We start from the raw sequence: 19,450 nt of genomic DNA, 5'->3' as shown, positions 1-19,450 counted from the left end.
TCTCACACTTATTGGTCGAGTATGTAAAAAATCAGGACAAGACTGCGATTTTTGCGATCTTTAATTGATTACAGCTCATACCAAGATCAACCGATTTCGATGAAATTTTCAGCATGCATACAACTTACCGAGATCTACAAACGCATTTTTATTTTTATTTTCGATTGTCATTCTAAGCAACAGCAACATTTAATAAAGCATTCTAATTATGTTATAGTAGACTGGTCTTTTTATCATCTAAAAAAAATTCAAGTCGTCTAGTCTAGTCGTTCGGTTCAATTTTGAAAGAGTTATTGCGTTTTAAAAGGTGTCCGAATATTAACGGGAGTCACTGCACCTCCGAACTCTACCACTCTAAAAATCGCATGTCCTGTCACTAGGAGAGATGGTAAATTAATACGAACGCAAACCTCATAATTATTGGAGACTACACTTATGACATATCCACTGGAAAAACAGTGGTGAATCATTGACTTATGAAACACTTGGTCAATGCTCTGTCACTAAACAAACGAACATAATCTTACATTATTTTAAGTCCGCCAACTTCACATAATATAATAATTTATTCTTTTTTCTGATTATCCCCTGGATCTGCTTTTCTCTACTCTCTTAATCAGTCTCAATCATTGCATCGCACAGTGCGGACGTGTTTACACAGTGCGACAAATAAGTTCCGAGACTGGCCGAGGAAAATATCATTGAAACAAGATATATGAATATTTTTCGATTTTTTTATTCAAAATATTCTTCTCCAGTTTCAATACGCTTGTTACAGTGATTCAACAGTGATTCAAATGCGTGTGCTAGCTTATTTTGTGGAATTGCCTCTAGCGCTCGTGTCGTAGCTATTTTGATGGTCGAAATGTCATTAAAAAAAACATCCTTTCAACTTCAATTTCAATTTTGGGAATAGGGAGAAGTCACATGGGGCCAAATCAGGCGAATACGGTGGATGATTCTCAACACGCGGACTTGATTTCGAGTCAAAAATTGACGAACAATGAGCGAGGTGTGACTCGGTGCATCATCGTGCAACAGACACCAGGTCTCTGGATCTGAATACGTCGGATTCTGGTCATCAAACGCTTCAAAACTTCAAGATAATCTGCGCCAGTTATTGTTTGGCCAGTTGGAATAAATTCCCTGTGGATAATTTCTATGCTATCGAAGAATCTAATGAGCATTGTCTTGATTTTTTATAGGACTTTCCGTGTTTTTTTGGCTTGTGGTGACTCTTTCGACTTCCATTCCGCACTTTGACGCTTGATTTCTGGGTCGTATTGAAAGCACCATGTTTCGTCACCCGTGACAATTGATTTCAGGAAGTTAGGAACATATCTAACGGCTTCAACGACTTCATTGGAATGATTAACACGCTACGATTTTTGCTCATATTTCAACATCGACAAGAAAGTTGTTTGGAGAGAACTGTTATAACATTGCTATTTATAAACCAGTTGAACCAAAATTGATACTACCGGAGAGAGGAATGTCACAGCTTTCAAACGCCGATCTAAAATCATAAATAGCGCTATTAGTTGCTGAGTTATGGTCCGAGTCTCGAAATTTATTTGTCGCACTGTGTACAACCTGCTCTTGTTACCGAGTGTGTCGTTGGTGTGTTACAATTGCTCTTCGCATCTCAGTCCGATAATAAGATAAATAGCCTGGCCTCGCGGGAACTCGCAGATATCTCGCAGGGAACAGCGCCTGAAATCACTATGTCGTCAAACAACATCGCACCGTTAAAAATCAAGAATACCAATGATGATTATACCATGCAAGAATCGTTGAACGTCAAGACAAGTCAACATGTAATGGAAACCAGCTAACAGAACTGCAGAAGATAATCAAAGGAAAGTGATTAATCCCTGTTCAACCGATACGATAGACTGAATAGAAACATGCTCTGATCATTTAAATAATTAAGACTGGAATGCAGTAAAACCTATGAAACTTCGTAAATCTGAAAACAAAAAAAATGAATGAATAAAATGATAAAAATAGCGATATCTGTAAACCACACTGCAACAAATGGCTACAGGATATACCACTTTGTAACGCCTACGAAAGACCCTCTGAATTAAAAGGAACATAAGCTACTGATAATAAATCAAACGGTATCATCAAACCGCCAGTAATATATAGTAAATTCTCTTCAATTGTTCCTCAGCTTGTAAACAATATGGACAATTTGGGAAGGGAAGATACGATTATTCGAACCTCGCAGTTCGTTTTTATTGTTTTTGATAACCGACGATTACAAAAACGAGCCGCGGGTTTCGAATAATTCTACCTCCCCTTCCCAAATTGCCCATTTTTGTTTACAAGCTGAGGGAAAATTGGAGAGAATTTACTATACGTAGTAACACAAATTATAGAACCGTTACTTACATTATTAGACGAAACATCTAAGGGTTCCAATTACACGATAAAATAACTCACAAATAACCAAATTAAAATATACACTATCACATCTAATGTATATTGAAATGTAATTAATGCATTTACAGCAAAAAATACGGGATATCGTTCGTATCAACAAATAAAAAAGAACGAAAAAAGATACAAAGTGGTTGGTTACATCCGGAAATAAACACAACTGAAATAATTGAAGCATTAAGTAAACTAAATCTCTAAATAAGAACATTAAATAATACTCGTCGTAGTCAAATACGACACTATACAATTGTTACCATCATTTTCTTATTGATTTTGAACCGGAAAAAGATAACGAAGATATTTACAAAATTACAAAATTATTCAATATGCTAATAAAAGTAGAATCGCCTAGACCAGGGCTCGGAATTAACTAGGATGCAACACGAGGATCGCGAGTGTATGTGTGCGAGTTAAGCGATCACCGGGGAACGAGACGCGACGATAATCAGGAGCATGCAATTTAATCACGCATGACTACGCATGTGCAGAGCATCTACTGGGTGAACATTGTAAAATGTTCTGCGTCGCGTTGCCATCGTAGTTCAGAATTACAATGTTCACCCGGTAGACGCCCTGCACTTGCGTAATCGTGTGTGGTTAAATTGCATGCATACACTGCTCAGGAGGCGTAGCTCTCGCGATCCTCGTGTTGCGTGCTGGTTAATTCCGAGCCCTGATATAGACCAAAAATAGATAACATGTATCACAATGCACCCGCTGCCAAGCCTTTCGACACACAAGAAACTATTGTAACCGTAATCCCGCTTGCGTAAATATGAACTGTTAGGGCCGTACGAATGTATCGTACGGTGCGCAGATTGAAGGTTGCTCCTCCAAATGCTGCGCCTCCAACGTCAACTTAATGGCGGTGAAGTTGATTTGTAAAAAAGGTTTAAACTAGGTTGAAAACGCAAGGCAACACAGTTTATTTGAAGAAGGTCCAGGGGTTTACAGTTGTGCGTGAGAGTGATTGACCATCTCTCGTGAGAGTTACCGACAAGGCTCACTGTCTCGACAAATTTTGGGTTGCAGGTTGACTTGCTCGGGGTGGAGTCAATTTTGTGCGGCCAATTTTTGGAGCCTGATTGGCTTCACCCCCAACCTGCCCCCACTTCCGAAGACGTTGCTCTAGGGCCTTGAAGAAAGGGCAAGTCGACGGAAGGCAGTTGGAGACCACCTTGGGTCTCCGGCTAAAGTACAGCAATAAAACTATTTCCCTTTTTTTACTTTACCGGTTCTAACCGGTAAAGCAAACGGTAAAAAAATGTCGTTACAGCGGGTCGTCGTTGTAAATCCGAAATATTTGAACCTTGTCCCGTAGGGTTCGGTTTATTTTATTGGTCTGTCAGGCACCTTTTCTCGGGGTCGTAGTTTAGACCCCGTAGGCCCTCAAGTGACCTGACAGATTATTCGGTGTTGATCCGTCCAGGACGGAACATGAACAAAGGCACTTAACAGCAAATTGTCTCCAACAAAGTAAAATAAACAATACTAAAATAGATAATACTAAAATACAATAAATATAAATACGATACTAAAATACTAAATTAGACAGACATGTTCAAAATGTGTAAACTGCAACGGAAATCATCGGGTACATTATAAAAGATGCCATATAAGTATAAACTGTTACAATAAAAAATATATCCAACTCCGAGGAACAAAACAATAAATAAAGCCACTCCTAAGCAACGTATCCATGGGAATAATATTGGGCAAGGAGTGGGGGCGGACGACGCACGCGCGGAAGCCCTGCACAGCGGCGTGACACATCTATCGCGTGAACATTATGTTCATTATTATGATTGTTATGATTGTAATGCGACGTAGAACCTCTGTCTGGTCGTAGTTCAGAATTATAATGTTCACCCGGTAAACACGTGATGCCGTTGTGCGGGACTCCCGGCGCATGCATCACCTACCCCACTCTCCTTGCGTAACTTATTTTCCTGTAGTCGTGCAGTTTGTAATAAATAGATCCCTGCGTCGTAATTACAGTTTTAGAGCTTTTTACACCTAACTTTCCTCATCTTATAATTTAAACAAGTAGCCATAAATATTAAGTAACCAATAAATTTGCAATTGCTATAATTTAATATTATAATTAAACTTTTAGAATGCCATGTACAAAAATGAAAAAAAACAATAAAGACGTCATGGATATTGTTGATATTGTTGTTGGAAGGACTACGTTGGACTACATATACGTAAAAAATGTATTCACGGATATAATAGTTTATTAGCTTCTTGGATTTTCATGCGTTCGACTCTGTTACATAACAGACGCCGATTTCATTCGAACAACTGATTAACGTCAGAAATACGTAAACGCATCCCAACTCGCACAATCATTCGGGCAGCCACTTCGAACCCCTCTCATGAGAGATATGAAAGAATACGAAGATGCGAAGCGATTTACATAGTTGCCATAATTGCTAATGTTTCAAAATGAGAAGAAGATATAATCTTTCATTTTGTATTTTTTATTCTTCAATTTTGTGTGTATCAAAACCCTTTGTTTTTCTCATGCATTATTACAATATAGTTAATTAGTTATCTTGATTTCCTAATATTGAATTTATGTTACTATCGATCCCATGCTGCGTTATAAACCTGGTTGCCAGGTTCGAGTGCGAGATTCCAGATTAGTCGAGTGGCGACCCTCATTGCATCACCTCATAACGCGATGCCCCACTTGTCGAATAGAATTTCCGCCGCACGTGTCATAAAAGCATCGAATGTCTTTATGACTGTACAGTTGACCCCTATACACTCTCAGCTCTATCTCTACACAAAGTGATCACAATGAAAGTGCAAAAATCCGGCCAACTTCTTTGTATCGTTTTGTAATAAATTTTTACCACTTCCCAAATGTCCACCATCGTTGAAAATAGAAAGGTTGTAATTAAGACGAATACATGGATGGAGATTTTTGGCAGTCTAGTATGTTGCACATATATTCTTTTTAATTTGAGTGATTACTTTCGTAAAAGTATTTTGCAATCGGTAGCGAAACAATATTTATCATACAACATTTTTTCTTAAATTATAATCATTATAAGTTATTATTGAAAAATTATAATTATACTAAATTACTATTCATAAATTATAGTTACTATAAATTATCATTAAAATATTGTTAAAAGTTACTCATCTATTTAGTTGAGGATACTTTTGTTACTGTTAATGATATTCTTTACAATTCTTAAACAAACATATCCTGCATGTTCTTTAACACGATTATTTATTATTAAATTAGATTTCTGTGAATTCTGTTCGGGAACGGAATTATTTAAATTAAAATATCATTTACGTACTTCAACGGGGTTACTTATTGTTAATCTTCACTGTACATATCGCATAAAAATTTTTTATGGTGCCCATAAGGTGTGATGCACACCAGAATATTGAAATGGTTAACCCTTTGCACTCGAGTGATGACTCTGAGGCGCCACTAAAATTTGTTACATCACGTTCTAAGATAATTTTTATATCAACAAAGTTTAGATTTAAAAATTGTTAAGAGTGTAATTGCTGTGTGACTTCCAAGAGTCAACTTCATATGCATAAAATGCATTTTGCTATGTAAAATAAAAACATTGTAAATTAGAAAAATAATCATATATTTACAGTTAAAATAGCGTCGAGTGCAAAGGGTTAAACTACTTATTATTTCGGATCCAAAAAATTAGTAAATATTCTTCAAACATTCTGGATTAGGATGAACCGCATTCTTCTTAAAATTATCATTGTTATGTAGTAAAAAAGTTCGAAAACTTAACGCTTCGTGACTTGTTCATTGCTTCGAACGTGGACCGAAGCCGTCGCGCCCCACTATCGAAACAGCGGCCGCTCGCTCGCTCGGCTACTTTGCGGTTCGCGCGCTCGCGTCTCATTGGTCACTGTATTTCGTTAATAAAACGTAAACAAAACCACGGATTGCATTTTCGCCAAGGAAAAAGTTATTTCAAATGACCTAAGGTAGCTGCCATTTCCGGGTTACGAGACATTTGAAAAAATAAAGTTGACCATATGCCCTCCACGCGTTCAGATAGAAAAATCTCGTTAATATCAGATTACGTGCCCCCTAAAACGATTCAAATTTCGTTTGGAACATTTTTTAGTATCCTCGACAGTTTCGAAGATATTTGACTGGATCGATTTAAATGGATCATTATGTATACAGGGTGGTCCACCTAAATATCTCCTCTAATTGCGGGGGCAATTTCATTTCAGCAAAGCCCTTACATCGTAATAACTCTTAGAAATATAAAAACATTGCACTACCATGCTATCTAGTTACCAATATTTTTTTTATTAAAACATAAAATACTTAAATATCTGGATTTTAAAATAAACGAACTCAGGCCACTTTCAAAATGAACGACTCATTTATTTAATCTTTAAATGGTAACCGCTGTTTTAATATCACTAGTGATTAATGTCAATTTGATTTCGTACCAATAATTGTGACCTGATGTCAAATTGACTACCTATCAATAATGAGACTTGTTAAATTAACTCTTTCTCGCTAGTTGTGACTGGAAGTCAAATTGACACCCTATCAATAATGGAACTTGACATCAAATTGATCCCATATCAACAGTAGTATCACTATGGAAATTGGAAAGAGCAAGAGGTTTCTGTAGATGATTGCAAAAACTGATTGGATACGATATATCAGGACGCGAGTTTTAGTCCTGGGGCGCTCGCTTCTCTCTTTTTTCCCAGAATCCTACATATGTTTCAAAGAATCTCACCGCATAACACGATCAAAACTGGGTGCAAGGCATTTTCCAGATGAAAAGGATTATAACTACCATGGTCAACGAAATTTAATTTCTTCTGTCTCTCTTTGTTCTACAAATAAACATTTGAATCCTCAAATCATGTATACGTGATTTCCGTACGCAAAGTGTTAAATATTTTCTTGATGCAATTGTGTGCAATTATGATAGTGTACGCAAGTACGCTGCATATACATTCAATAATATTCTAGTACAGCAATTTTAGGATGATAATAAAACTAGTTACAAGGTATGAGAGATGACAATTAGACTTCGGATGTTTATGCAAATTCTCATTTGCAAGTATTATTTTTTAAATATCCGAAGAAATGAAAAATTTCGTATATCTACTAAAAAATTCTTTATGGTGAATATAATTTACTTCCGTGTGCAGGTTTTCGTGCATTTTAAAAACTTGCATATATTATAAATGCACAAAGATCAGCAGTCGAACGATAATATGTCAAAAAAAGATAAAACAGGCTTTGAAGTCTCATTGTAGATACATCATACATGATTTTCAGTTTAGAAAAAATCGATCGAGATACTATTTATATCCTCATTCATAATGTAAAGGCTATTTCTTTATCGCGCAACTCGATTTTGTAAATCGGACCTAAAAAGCAACGCATTAATTCTTACAGCACCTTAGAATCAATTTAGAAAATCAAGTTCTATAAAAGAAAAGAAACATAATATTAAGTTTATAACATTTATAACACTATCGAGATATTTTAAATGACCTCAGATAGCTGCCGTTTCCGGGTTACGAGACATTTCTAGGAAACCCTGTATAAGCAGTCCAACGACGAGCATCTTCGAAGAAAGGCGCCCGCTGTGTCAGATTTATCGCCTCCATTCAAACTTCCTAATGGCCGTATTAATAGCTCTCAAATTCGACTAAAGAGCGGCTCTTGTTCAGTCAGCAGGTGCCGCGGTGACGAGATTCCGCAACAATAAATCTAGCTTACCGGGCGGCCACTTCGCGATACACTCCCATAAGTCCGAACAATCGTGAAGAATTCTACGTCGGACAGTTTCAACGGCGTGGAAACGTCGACGACACCTTTATACGAGGTCCTTCTCGCCCTGACTCTTTAGTATGTACCGCTTCTCGGTGTCCCTGCTGATAGCACGTACGCGTTTCATTGTTCCACGGGAGATTGGACGAAAGGCGGGGGTGCCGCGGCGGGGGGGACCGGGCACTCTAAGAAGGCCAGGGTGTGGCAGGACGACGCGCGTAAAAGCGACTTTCCGGTAAATTATACAGGCCGCATGAAAAATTCCCACAATGAGCGGCAGTCCAACTTCCACGGAGCGCATAAGGAGATTCGCATTATCGTGCATGTTGGATGAGAGGAAGCGGGGCCGGGCTCGGTGAGACCCGCCGGCTGGGCTAGCAATATGAAATTTTGATCAGAGAAGTACGCTCGGCGCCGGAGTATCTCCGGAATCGGAAGTTACTCGTCCCGAGGGTAGAACTGTGCGAGCGAGCGCGTGCGAACACCGCCGAAAGGTCAGCGCTGTGTTTGATCCGCGATCGCAATTCGCGTCGCTCGATCCTAATCCCCGTCGCGTTTCCGACCCCGGTTGCTGCGGGGCTCTGCAACTTTTAAAACATATCACGCGGGTCTGGTTTCACGCAACCGCGCCGCTTACATGCGCACCCCGATGCACCGTCGCGTCGTCGCATACGTACGAGATAATCGGATTCTGATCGCGGTGGGTTCGTACTTGATCCCGCGGTATCGGCACCGAACATATGGGCAATGTCAAAAATTATTGATGCGCTTCCTCGTGAATTGTTGAACGTTGTTGTTGGTCCACCTGACAGCTCTGCTCTGCCTGTTAAATTGTTTACGAAGCGCAAACTCTGTTAAGGGTGTTTCTGTCTGCGTCCTGTTTCATTGTGTTAACCGGCCGATTGATGTCGAGTTATTGGTCAACTGGTGTTACTGAAACTATTTTAAAAATCCACGCTGCGTGGAGCTCGCGGATTATTAACGTCGATTGCGATATCTCGTTGTTACACGAACAAATGTAATGGTAATATTGTGCGTACTCGTAACGCTGCAAATCGATCATCCTCGATTCATTGCTTAGGTCGATTTAACAAAATTATTATTTATGAACGAAGAGGATAACTTGACTTTAATTCTCTCGAACATGTTAACATTTTATCAATGTGTCAATTTGTCCCGTAAAGATAAATTCAGCTGAGAGAATGAGCAGCGAACGAGGCTTATAATACACTAACACCGTGTTAAAACATACGTGTGCCACTTTTATTATTTTTTAGTTGTTTAAACAATGATTTTCGTTATTTAGTGCTGGTTAATTTGGACGTGTTTCTTTTCTTTCCAACATTTAAGAATTTATCGTTCCACATATTCCATGGAATTTCAATAAAATCTGGCCTTCGGCCAAAACATGCGTTCGCGACAGCTCATGATTTATTCTCCGAAAAAGACCAGGTTAATGTAATTGAATGATTTAATAGAATTATCATCAAAGATTACGTTAATGAACAAGATATCCGAAGCGGGTTAAATTTTTCTCACGTGTTTCTAACGAACGAATGTGCACGTTTCTATCGAGTAAAGACATAGCCGGCATACTAACGCAGTAATACAAATCTATATCTGTCAAGGATAATCTAGTGGAATTAAGGCCGTTTATATCTAAATTCAAAAGGGTCAATATATGAGCCGTTTATTTTGAAAGTGGCGTAAGTCACTTCACCGTAATGAAAAGTGGTGATTTTTTAATGTTTATACAAAATTATTTATACTGAGAAAGATATCAGTATCCTAAGATAACAAATACAAGTAAATCTTCTCGAAAGTTAGCATCCATATTTTTAAACGTGTTAAAACGCAAACCCTTAAATATATCGACTTGAAAACAAAGTGACTTATGCCACTTTCAAAATAAACGGCTCATGCGTAACTATCCTTGCATTGTGTACTGGTGCATCGTCCTGTTGAAAATATTCTAAATTTGATCGAGTCATCCTTTTCTTCTACTACAAAAATAAACAATGATGACCTTGCAATGAAACGAATGTTTACATAATATTAGAATGGAGCGTTTGAATATCGGCTTCGATAAAGATATTTTTTCAAAAATATCATTTAAACTATTCATTTTTTGATAATATTACCCTAATACTTTTTTTACGCAGAATAAAGAAAGAATTCGATTTATGCGAAAAAAATGTAAGTATCCATTTAAAAAAACGTCGATCATCTTTACGTAACTTTCACGTCCATTTACGAGAAGACTACTTATTTCACATTATGACCCCTTTAAGTCCATTCATCTTTCTCCTGTAACATTTTTTCCTAATTCGAAACAAATCGAAGATATAGCTTGTTACTGCTTCGTGAATCACCCTGTATATTGATAAGTCCTTGGAATTTCGAAATCCCGAATATTAATAACCTCATATTACTCTGATTGGGATATAGCTTTATAAAGGCAAAAATATGAAATTAAGATTAAAACTAATTATTTTAATTACTCGTTATAAAATATATCGATTTAAAAACAAAGTGACTTATGCCACTTTCAAAATAAACGGCTCATATCTAGCGTCTGTCAAATCATCCCCTATGTTGTGACAGAAGAAAATATCAGACAAATGAATATACACTGCGTCTCGTAACTATAAAACCATCCAAAAGATTTTGGTTTTTATGCATAGAAGTTAATATAATAATGAATATCATGTTTGAAATCCTTCTGATAATTAATCTATCTTTCTAGAACAGATTACATTTACTCTGAAACAAGAACACAGCAAACACTGATTCGTTAGTGTATCAGAACACAGTTTTATTTTAACAAAGACTTGTTGAAAGCATTGAAATTCAAACATTTGGACTCTTTGAAAATAAAGGTGGACTCGCGCATTACTATATTATTGTTATAATTTCATTTTATTGTATTTTGCGTTGAATTTTGTGCACCAAGTGTTTCAATAATAATTTAAACAGGAATATATTAATCTTCTTCTGTTTGTATTCCTTTTTGCTGAACAAAATGTATTCCTTTTTCGAAAAATATTATTTTTTGGTGCAATCTCAAATATGGCATACTTCATTCATTATCGTCTTTTCCCATATACAGTGAATTTTCTCTAATTGTCCCTCAGTTTGTAAACAAAAGTGGACAATTTGGAAAAAGGAGTTACGATTATTCGAGCATTGTGGCTCGTTTTTATAGCCGCCAATTGTCTTCTCTTCCGAAATTGTCCAGTTTCGTTTACAAGCTGAGGGACAATTTGTGAGAGAATTTACTGTATATGTATATATATTTCCACCTATAATATTATCTGTTCTAACTGTAACCAGATAGATCATGCAAAAATACTGTAAGTCCTTGCAACATGAACGCCGAGTAAAACTCGCAATTCTGGGCAATACACAGGACGTACAAACTACAGTAATTTCTCTCACATTGTCCCTCAGCTGGAGAACAAAAATGGATAACTTGGGAAGAGCCGCGATGCTCGAATAATCGTATCTCCTCTTCCGAAGTTATCTGTTTTTCTTCTCAAGCTGAGGGATAATGTGAGAGAAATTACCGTAATTCCCTTAACCAAAAGGGAAAGCAACAAACACTAACAAAAAGTAAACCCCGTTCAAGCAGTTCCTCCGCAAATGCTTGTGGAATCTAATGATGCCAGGCAGAGAGATAGATTCATGACGTCACTGAAGTTTAGGTCACATCTATCGTCCCGGCATCTAGCGATGCGCAATCACTGCCAGTGGTAGGATCAGTGCTTTTCAGTGCTTTCCGTGATGCGCAAACTGATGAAGGCTCATAGAGACTACTCACCTAACCTACAATATCTAGCAAACAACTAGCCTACGAACGCGTCCATTACTCCATTCGATTATTGCAGGCGATGGCAAGATATTATTCGACAACAATAACCATATATCCATATAACGCTCAGAATTAGCTTAGGTAGTCTCCCACTCCCCTTAATCCCCTTGCGACATCACCCTCTACGTCTGCGCCAGTTTTCGGTATACGTGGTACTTCGTTAGCCCCTCCATCGCGAGAAGAACTGAAATCGCACTAGACCTGGCAATACCCGTCATTGATTCCTATTACTGATCTCGTGATCTGAACTTCGGCGAGGTCACGGATCTATACTTCTGCCTAACACCATTGGCCGAGTCGACATCCCTGCATCCGGCGCATCGAACACCGATTCCGAGGACACCGATGTTAATAAAATATTTATGTCGAAGGACAAACTAAAAAAAACAACATTCTCGTAAATCGCACTCATACAGGGGAAAAAGTGCTGTCATTATTTTAACGCATTTATGTTTACGTAAATCATAATTTAGTCTGCCAGGTGGATCAAATTTTGGTTTTAATGAGAATTAAAAGAACAAGAATCACAATTATTTTCTGTAATATACAAATAACGAATTTTCGTCATTTGACTATTGGCGATTGTTTGCGAAATGACGAATTTTCGTCATGCAGACGAATATGTGTTAACAACTCATTCAAGTGATAGACAATCTCGTTTCTCCGTTAAAACATGTGTACAATGGACACAAAACCCGACTACTATTATATGTTCTAAACTTTAATCATTTTAAATTATTTCTTAAAAATACATCCGGAATGTTTGACACATGTTGCTATCCAAAATAGCAACCCAATATACATAACATAAAATAACATCGAGGAGCTCAGCAGTACGACGTCATCGTTCCTTGCTTATTGAGAGAATTAATATACAACTTAAACGAAAGAAGAACCAGTATTTGTGACTGTAATGACTCCTGAAGGGTACGATACTGAACAAGATTCAAATGTCGACCCTAAACCTAAAAAACAATCTTATGCATGTGCATATGGATTGAAACTTGAAGTGATACTATCGGACAGAACCTTTCGGTAGATCTAATACATCAATTTATGACTTCAACATAAAAATCGATGTAATGAATCTCTTAATAATGATTCTCCGGAGCTTCGAAGATTCGAATCTCTGGTTAATTTAATCTCTGAATCTTTGAATCTTCGGGTCTTTGGATTTTTGGATTTTTGACTGTTTGGATCTCCGAATCTCCGAATCACCGAATCAGTGAACGTTTTTTCAGCGTATGTGCATGATCTCGTCGAATACGATAAATTCTCCCTAATTGAACCTCAGCTTGGAAACAAAAATGAACAATATGGGCTTGAATTGGCCTCGAATTGAGCTTGAACATTGAATAATACAAGTTTCGCGCTTCGAATTTATCCTCCTTCATATTCATCACGTCGTATTCATTTTTTTTCTTCAAATCGAATACTTTGTTTTGAAGAATCAAATTCATTCCGCGAGTGTCATGAGAGTGAAATAATATGAATATAACTTGAAATATTTTTTGCAAATTGATTTCGGTATTACCGTAAATACTGAATCAATATGTTTTTACCAAGTGTTGCTAGTTTCTTAGTTTCTTGTTCGTCAGACAAGGCTCACGTTACTATTTTTACCATTTTTACCATTCGCAATCCAAATCAATCCTCGTGCAGACATAATTTCCCCTTTTCTACACCAAATTAACCCTTTCGTAATTCATATTCGACTGCTTGGAAATCAAATTAACTCTTCGCAGGTCTCGATCACCATATCGCCATATCACCATATCTCAAATCAACATGTGCATATGGATTGAAACTTGAAGTGACACTATCGGACGGAACTTTTCGGTAGACCTAATACAAGAATTAAGCGGGAACAGATCCTGAAGAAAATATCTCCATCCTACTGCAACACGTGCCAACATCTCTTAACCATCGAATACACTTTGCTCTTCTGTAACGAATACGAAACTTCTCAAACCTAGACGAAGGTTCCCAACTGACTGAAAGAAGTTTTCAAGAATACTGAAAATACTAAGAATACCTTCAAATTCATTCAAAGTAACAAAACGCTCCACGAATACATCTAATACTGACATCTAACGCCGCATTCGTAAAATCATTTCACTTATAAAAAGAACAATGTTCTTGAAGGATAAACTTTACTTTAGGGAACCAGAAATCGTTCGACTTCTCTGTATAATCCCGTAGATTTTGATGACAAAACTCCAGAAATACAAGTTTCAAAATTAGGGACTCATTGTGCAAAGGATTCTTTACACGCGTGTGCAAAGTTGAGGGGTGTTAAGAGTTTCTGACAGGTAAGAGTGCGTACCATATCGGCGCGTACACGTACTGCACCTTGCTCAAAAGAAATCCACCGTTACGGCAGAGGGGCCGGAGGAGTTTTCCACTCCTGACATGCATGCCCCTAATCCCCACTCTTCTATAACACTAGCGAAACCACTTTTATTGCCTGTAGCATTTGGTCGACCACGAGGGAGCGAGACGCTACGACGGTAGTCAGGTAGTCCTCGACATCGGACGTATTGCGTGCACTTAGGGCTAGTAGGAAGGGATCATTTCTGTCAATAAGGGAAACGCGTTTGTCCTACTTCTGCGAGGGCGTTGGAATGGGTGGGTTGGTGGGGATCTTCTGAGCAAGATACAGTAAGTACATAGAAGTACAGTAAGTACATCAAATGAACGGAGCCACTAGGTGGCAGTTGACTCTGTCAACAGTACAACTTTTAGTTAATACAAAACTGGAGAACAGGAGAAATACAACTTTTACAATTTACCCATTACAAATAAAGCTGCTTACTGTTCGAACTCGCGAATACGGACTATTGCCTGAATCGATAGTGGGAAAAGTACTTTTGTATTGCAGATCATGTACAAAATACTGTATTCGTGTTAGGATTATTTGGGGTTTAGGACTGGGGTTTAGGGTTACAGTTCCCGAGCCACGCAAGCGACAAAGAGCCGATATTTAAGTCGAATCAATTTCGGCTTTTTCCGGAATTTGAATTGCCTCTCAAGTAGTTCGTGCTCGCGCTGTCACTTAGTGGCTCCTTTCATTGGTTGATGACTATGTATGTGTACGTACCAATACGGCAGCACCTTTACCTATCAGAAACGCTTAAAATCTCCCAACTTTACACGTGTATAATTTTTGAACTAATGAATTGGTTGACCCAGTGGAGAGAGACCAATGAACCTTTAAAACTTGCATTTTTAGAGTTTTCTCGTGAAAACCTACGGGATTCTGCAAAAAATGTCGAAAATGTTTGGTCCCCTAAAGTATGGCTTAATCCAAATGAAATTAAATAGATATAAATATTGTTTTCTTCAATATTCATAAACTCTACTAATGTCGTCACGTACTTTTATCTTACGTATGCATCATTATCACAACTGCATAAAATCTCCAGTTCAATAATGTTCCACTAAATATGCGATCCTGAGACTGTTTGCTAGATCGTCATAGTCTTGATTTTGTCTTCACTGCAGTATCTGAAACATCTTAACCCTAGAAAGATAACCATATGACAACGTACGTAAAAGATAACCATACGCTTCAGAGGCGCATGCTTTTCTAAGGCATCAATTTTATACTAACAATGGATATTTATTTAAGTTAATCTAGTCATTTTAAAGGTTTGGCATTATTGTAAAAATAAAATGCATTTATATTATATTTTTTTATATTTTAAGTAATTTTAAACTTAAATCACTAGACCTCTATGAAAAATTAACAAAAATCAACAGTCTTCGCAGGCGCCCCTGCGACGTAGGTTATCTTTCTCGGGTTAATCAGCGTTACATAGATTCGATCACAGTTTTCACTTTATCTTTATCGACCATTTCAATTTGAAATCGATCATTTTATCTGCAATCTCACAAATAGATTACAGTTCTTACGCAAAGCAAATGTTGCGTGCATCAATTATACAACAAATAGAAGCCAAATAAAAATCTATTTCTTTAATTAAACTGTCAGGTACTTTCGCCTATCGTAAACGTGCAAAATTCGCCGCCTCCTGATCTGACCCGAGCACATTTGGAAGAACATAATTTAATATATTATTTCGAATATTATTTTGTGTCATAACTATTTCCATGCATGTGATAGCTATTGAAACAACGTTACTTGAAATATTATTTTTAACAAAATGCAAGTCAAATAAGTATTTTAGATAATTGTGAAATTCTTCTTGGTTAAATGATTATCCGCTAATAAGAAATATTTTTCTGACGAATAATAATCTTCCATCTTTTGCGTCAAACAGTGGAACAATTTTCTTTCGCGACAATATTAAACAGACCTAAACAAACATCTCTTCAGCATAAACTTTTTTGAAGACAGTGTTTCGTTCAAAGTAAATATTCGATATTCAATATTCAAAGTGCACATTTCAAAAAATATATCTTTATGAAGAAAGAGTACTGTTTAGGGCAAATTGATATAACGTCTTCTTTAACCCTTAATGCTCCTACTATTTTTTCAATAACGTTACCCAGCAGATCTGACACGTTATCCATTGGTGACTAGTTGTTTTCAAATGCAGCATACAAAATATTTGGTTATATCATTTTCGTGTGAATACAACAGGAAAGGAAAGCATTCTGTTATTGAGCTTCGTCGACCAATATTCTTGTTTATGCGGTAGAGAGAGGAACTCCGATAAAAGCGGATAATTCATCCCAATTCAAATCCGTTTGAAACTCCAACCACTTCAAACGGATCGTAATTATTTTTATTTTCCAATGACAGCATCGAAGATTTGAAATGAATTTGACTTCAATTAGTCATTTCTTATTTTCATGTCAAGTATTCGTTCAAGTCTGCTTGTGGAAAAACAAAAAGAGACAACAATCGCTGTCAGGAAAGACTTCCGCGTCGCTTTCTATCAACCGATTGCACACATATTTGTCGATTCAACAAGAATATAGCTTCGCGACGTGCCATACGAATGATCAAAAACATCGCTTTTCTGCTAATAACAGAAATAACAGGCCGCGGATCACCGGCGGCAGGTGCACGCATATTCGCGGAACACCCAGGAGGCGAATACGCAGCTTGTGTGCTAACGCATGTCCCGTTCCCTTTCTGTTCCAGGCCGTTGCTGAAGCAGATAAAAAACTCCGCGGAGTCGCATATTGTACTGGATTGCTCCACCGAGAGGATTTACGACGTGTTGAAGCAGGCGCAGCAAATAGGAATGATGAGCGACTATCACAGCTACCTCATCACCTCTCTGGTGAGTCTTTTAATTAAATGGGAATGTAATTAACGGCCGGCTCCTCGTCCCCTGACAGTCTTTCCTCATCGGGAGAGGCTATAGGTCGCCTAGTGGCGGAGCCCAGCCTAGCCGCCTGAAATTAGAACTGTCATTTCCGCGCGTGAGGGTTGCGTACATAAACTAATTATCGCCGGGGCTGACTCGTTTATCACTCGCCAATCTTTTCCCGGGACGTTCTTCTCCGGACGCGACGCGGCGGGGCACGGCAGGGCGGCGTTCGTGATCGGAATCGATAAGTCCCGGGCCAGAGAGTCGTGGTAAATTATCGATAAGAACGCGAGAAGGAATCGATAACCGCACGGACACAGCCCGACTGTCGGTTAGATTGGCTTCCGCTGTCGTTTGTCCGCGGCCTCCGTCGCTCGAATCAACGTTAACGGGGTGAACGTGAGGCTACGGATTCGTTGCCCGACTGCCTGACTGCTTCTCCGGCTGGCTGACTCCCTTGCCTGCCTGGATGCCTGACTACCAGCTAGCTGGCCTGGACTTTAATGGAACTTTCAGGCGAGAACGAAGCTGGCGCGGCACGCGGAGCGGAGCGGAGCGCTTCGCGTCGACAGAGGTACTCGTGTAACGCGATGAACGCACCCGCGTTTTATTAGACTTAAATTACGGGGCCTGTTCGTTCTACGGTTGCCCGGGAAACAAATACGGGATGCCGTGGAAAAATATTGTACGTTCTTATATTGAATACGTTCTCTTGCCGCGATATTATTTTCTGCTGTAAACGGTTTCCCCGCGTTTAAAGAAACACGGATGTTGGTTTTAAATTGAACCAGCTGAATTAAACCGCGGAAACCTGCGTCGTTTAATTTGTTTCACAAACAGACCGAGGAGATTGGCTGCGGTACGGAGACAAACCGATTGCACATTGTTATAACAGTGAAATGGGTTTAACTGGAAAGGGCGGTTGTCAAAGAAAAATGGTCCTGAGACTCGGAATCTTGCGTGGTTTCTAGCGAAGGATCTTTAGCACTGAAGGGAAGGTTAGCGAATCGGAGCGCGTGACTAAGGTTACTATTAACCCTTTCGCTCCGAACGACGGATATATCCGTCATTCATATGAACACTCGCGGAGCCGACCGCCGGATATATCCGACATCCACATGATCGCCCTCTGGGGACGAACGCCGGATATATCCGACATGCTGGTAAAATCGCGACCTAATTTTTGGACTGCACCGCCTCTTGTTACTATTGCGTGAATCTTTTGACGAAACAAACAAACGACAGTCCGAAATAAACGACACACCATTCAAGTTATATTTGTTCTACCTGCATTTCCCATTATTATTGTGTTACATGTCATAAAGGGATAGAAAATCGAAAGTACTAACTTTAGGACTAATTATTATGTATTATGTTTTGTATTATGAATATTATGTTTTATTTTATTACTGTATATTATATATTATTTCTTCACTTTTCCCATTGTTAATGAAACTTTTTTTTACCTATTAAATAACTTTATACCTTATGCAGAAATTATAACTATATTGTTTTAAAGAAAAATCCCTTTTCTTCCCAAATACACTATCCACGCGCAATGTGCACAATTTCGGCGGGTGGTTCCGTTCAGGAGGGGCGCTACGGCGGACTGAACCGCCGTAGCGAAAGGGTTAATGCAGTTTATTGAATTGCTATCGATGAGCGCGGGCGCGACTAGCGTGGTGTCGTAGGACTAGCAACTTAGAACAGACTGAGCTTTTGGAGTTGCGCGTTTGTCTCTTTTATACTTGAAGAGAAGAAAGGAATAGATGGACTTTCGTAGGAAAGGAGAAAGTTGGGAAAGTCCCGTGCGGGTCGAGGTGTCCAGATGTGAGGAGAATTGTTTTATTAGGGGTGCGTGATTTTTAGGGAATTTTGAGGATGAGGAACGGTACTTGTTTTATTGCTAGCGGCCGCGCTCAGGTAGAGGGATGCGACGCCACAGATCGTTTTTTGGGTCGTGAAACTGTGTTACGGTAGACGCAACCCATCGATTTCATTTGTTTGCGACCCTTGCAGATGCACAACATTCGTAGGTAT

At 38.5% G+C, this 19,450-nt stretch overlaps 1 protein-coding gene and 1 long non-coding RNA gene across 6 annotated transcripts in view; one reads left to right on the top strand and one right to left on the bottom strand.

The window, feature by feature from the left end:
• KaiR1D (Kainate-type ionotropic glutamate receptor subunit 1D) overlaps window positions 1–19,450 on the top strand; it is an 819,478-nt gene that overhangs the window by 632,320 nt on the left and 167,708 nt on the right. For all 5 annotated transcript variants that reach the window (XM_076526910.1, XM_076526909.1, XM_076526907.1 and 2 more), the window contains exon 6: window positions 17,239–17,380. In XM_076526910.1, the coding sequence (XP_076383025.1) occupies window positions 17,239–17,380 (142 nt within the window). The remainder of the gene's footprint in view (window positions 1–17,238; window positions 17,381–19,450) is intronic.
• Window positions 713–3,877, bottom strand: LOC117224661 (uncharacterized). The gene is made up of 3 exons (XR_004491369.2): window positions 1,781–3,877; window positions 1,594–1,713; window positions 713–1,516 (listed from the first exon to the last, which is right to left on the bottom strand). It is a non-coding gene; the product is annotated as an uncharacterized LOC117224661 (long non-coding RNA).

Source organism: Megalopta genalis, chromosome 16, assembly GCF_051020955.1.
Source record: "Megalopta genalis isolate 19385.01 chromosome 16, iyMegGena1_principal, whole genome shotgun sequence".
In the NCBI taxonomy this organism is placed as follows: domain Eukaryota; kingdom Metazoa; phylum Arthropoda; class Insecta; order Hymenoptera; family Halictidae; genus Megalopta; species Megalopta genalis.
Note: the sequence above shows the minus strand (reverse complement) of the source record. Positions and strands in the feature narration are given on the sequence as shown.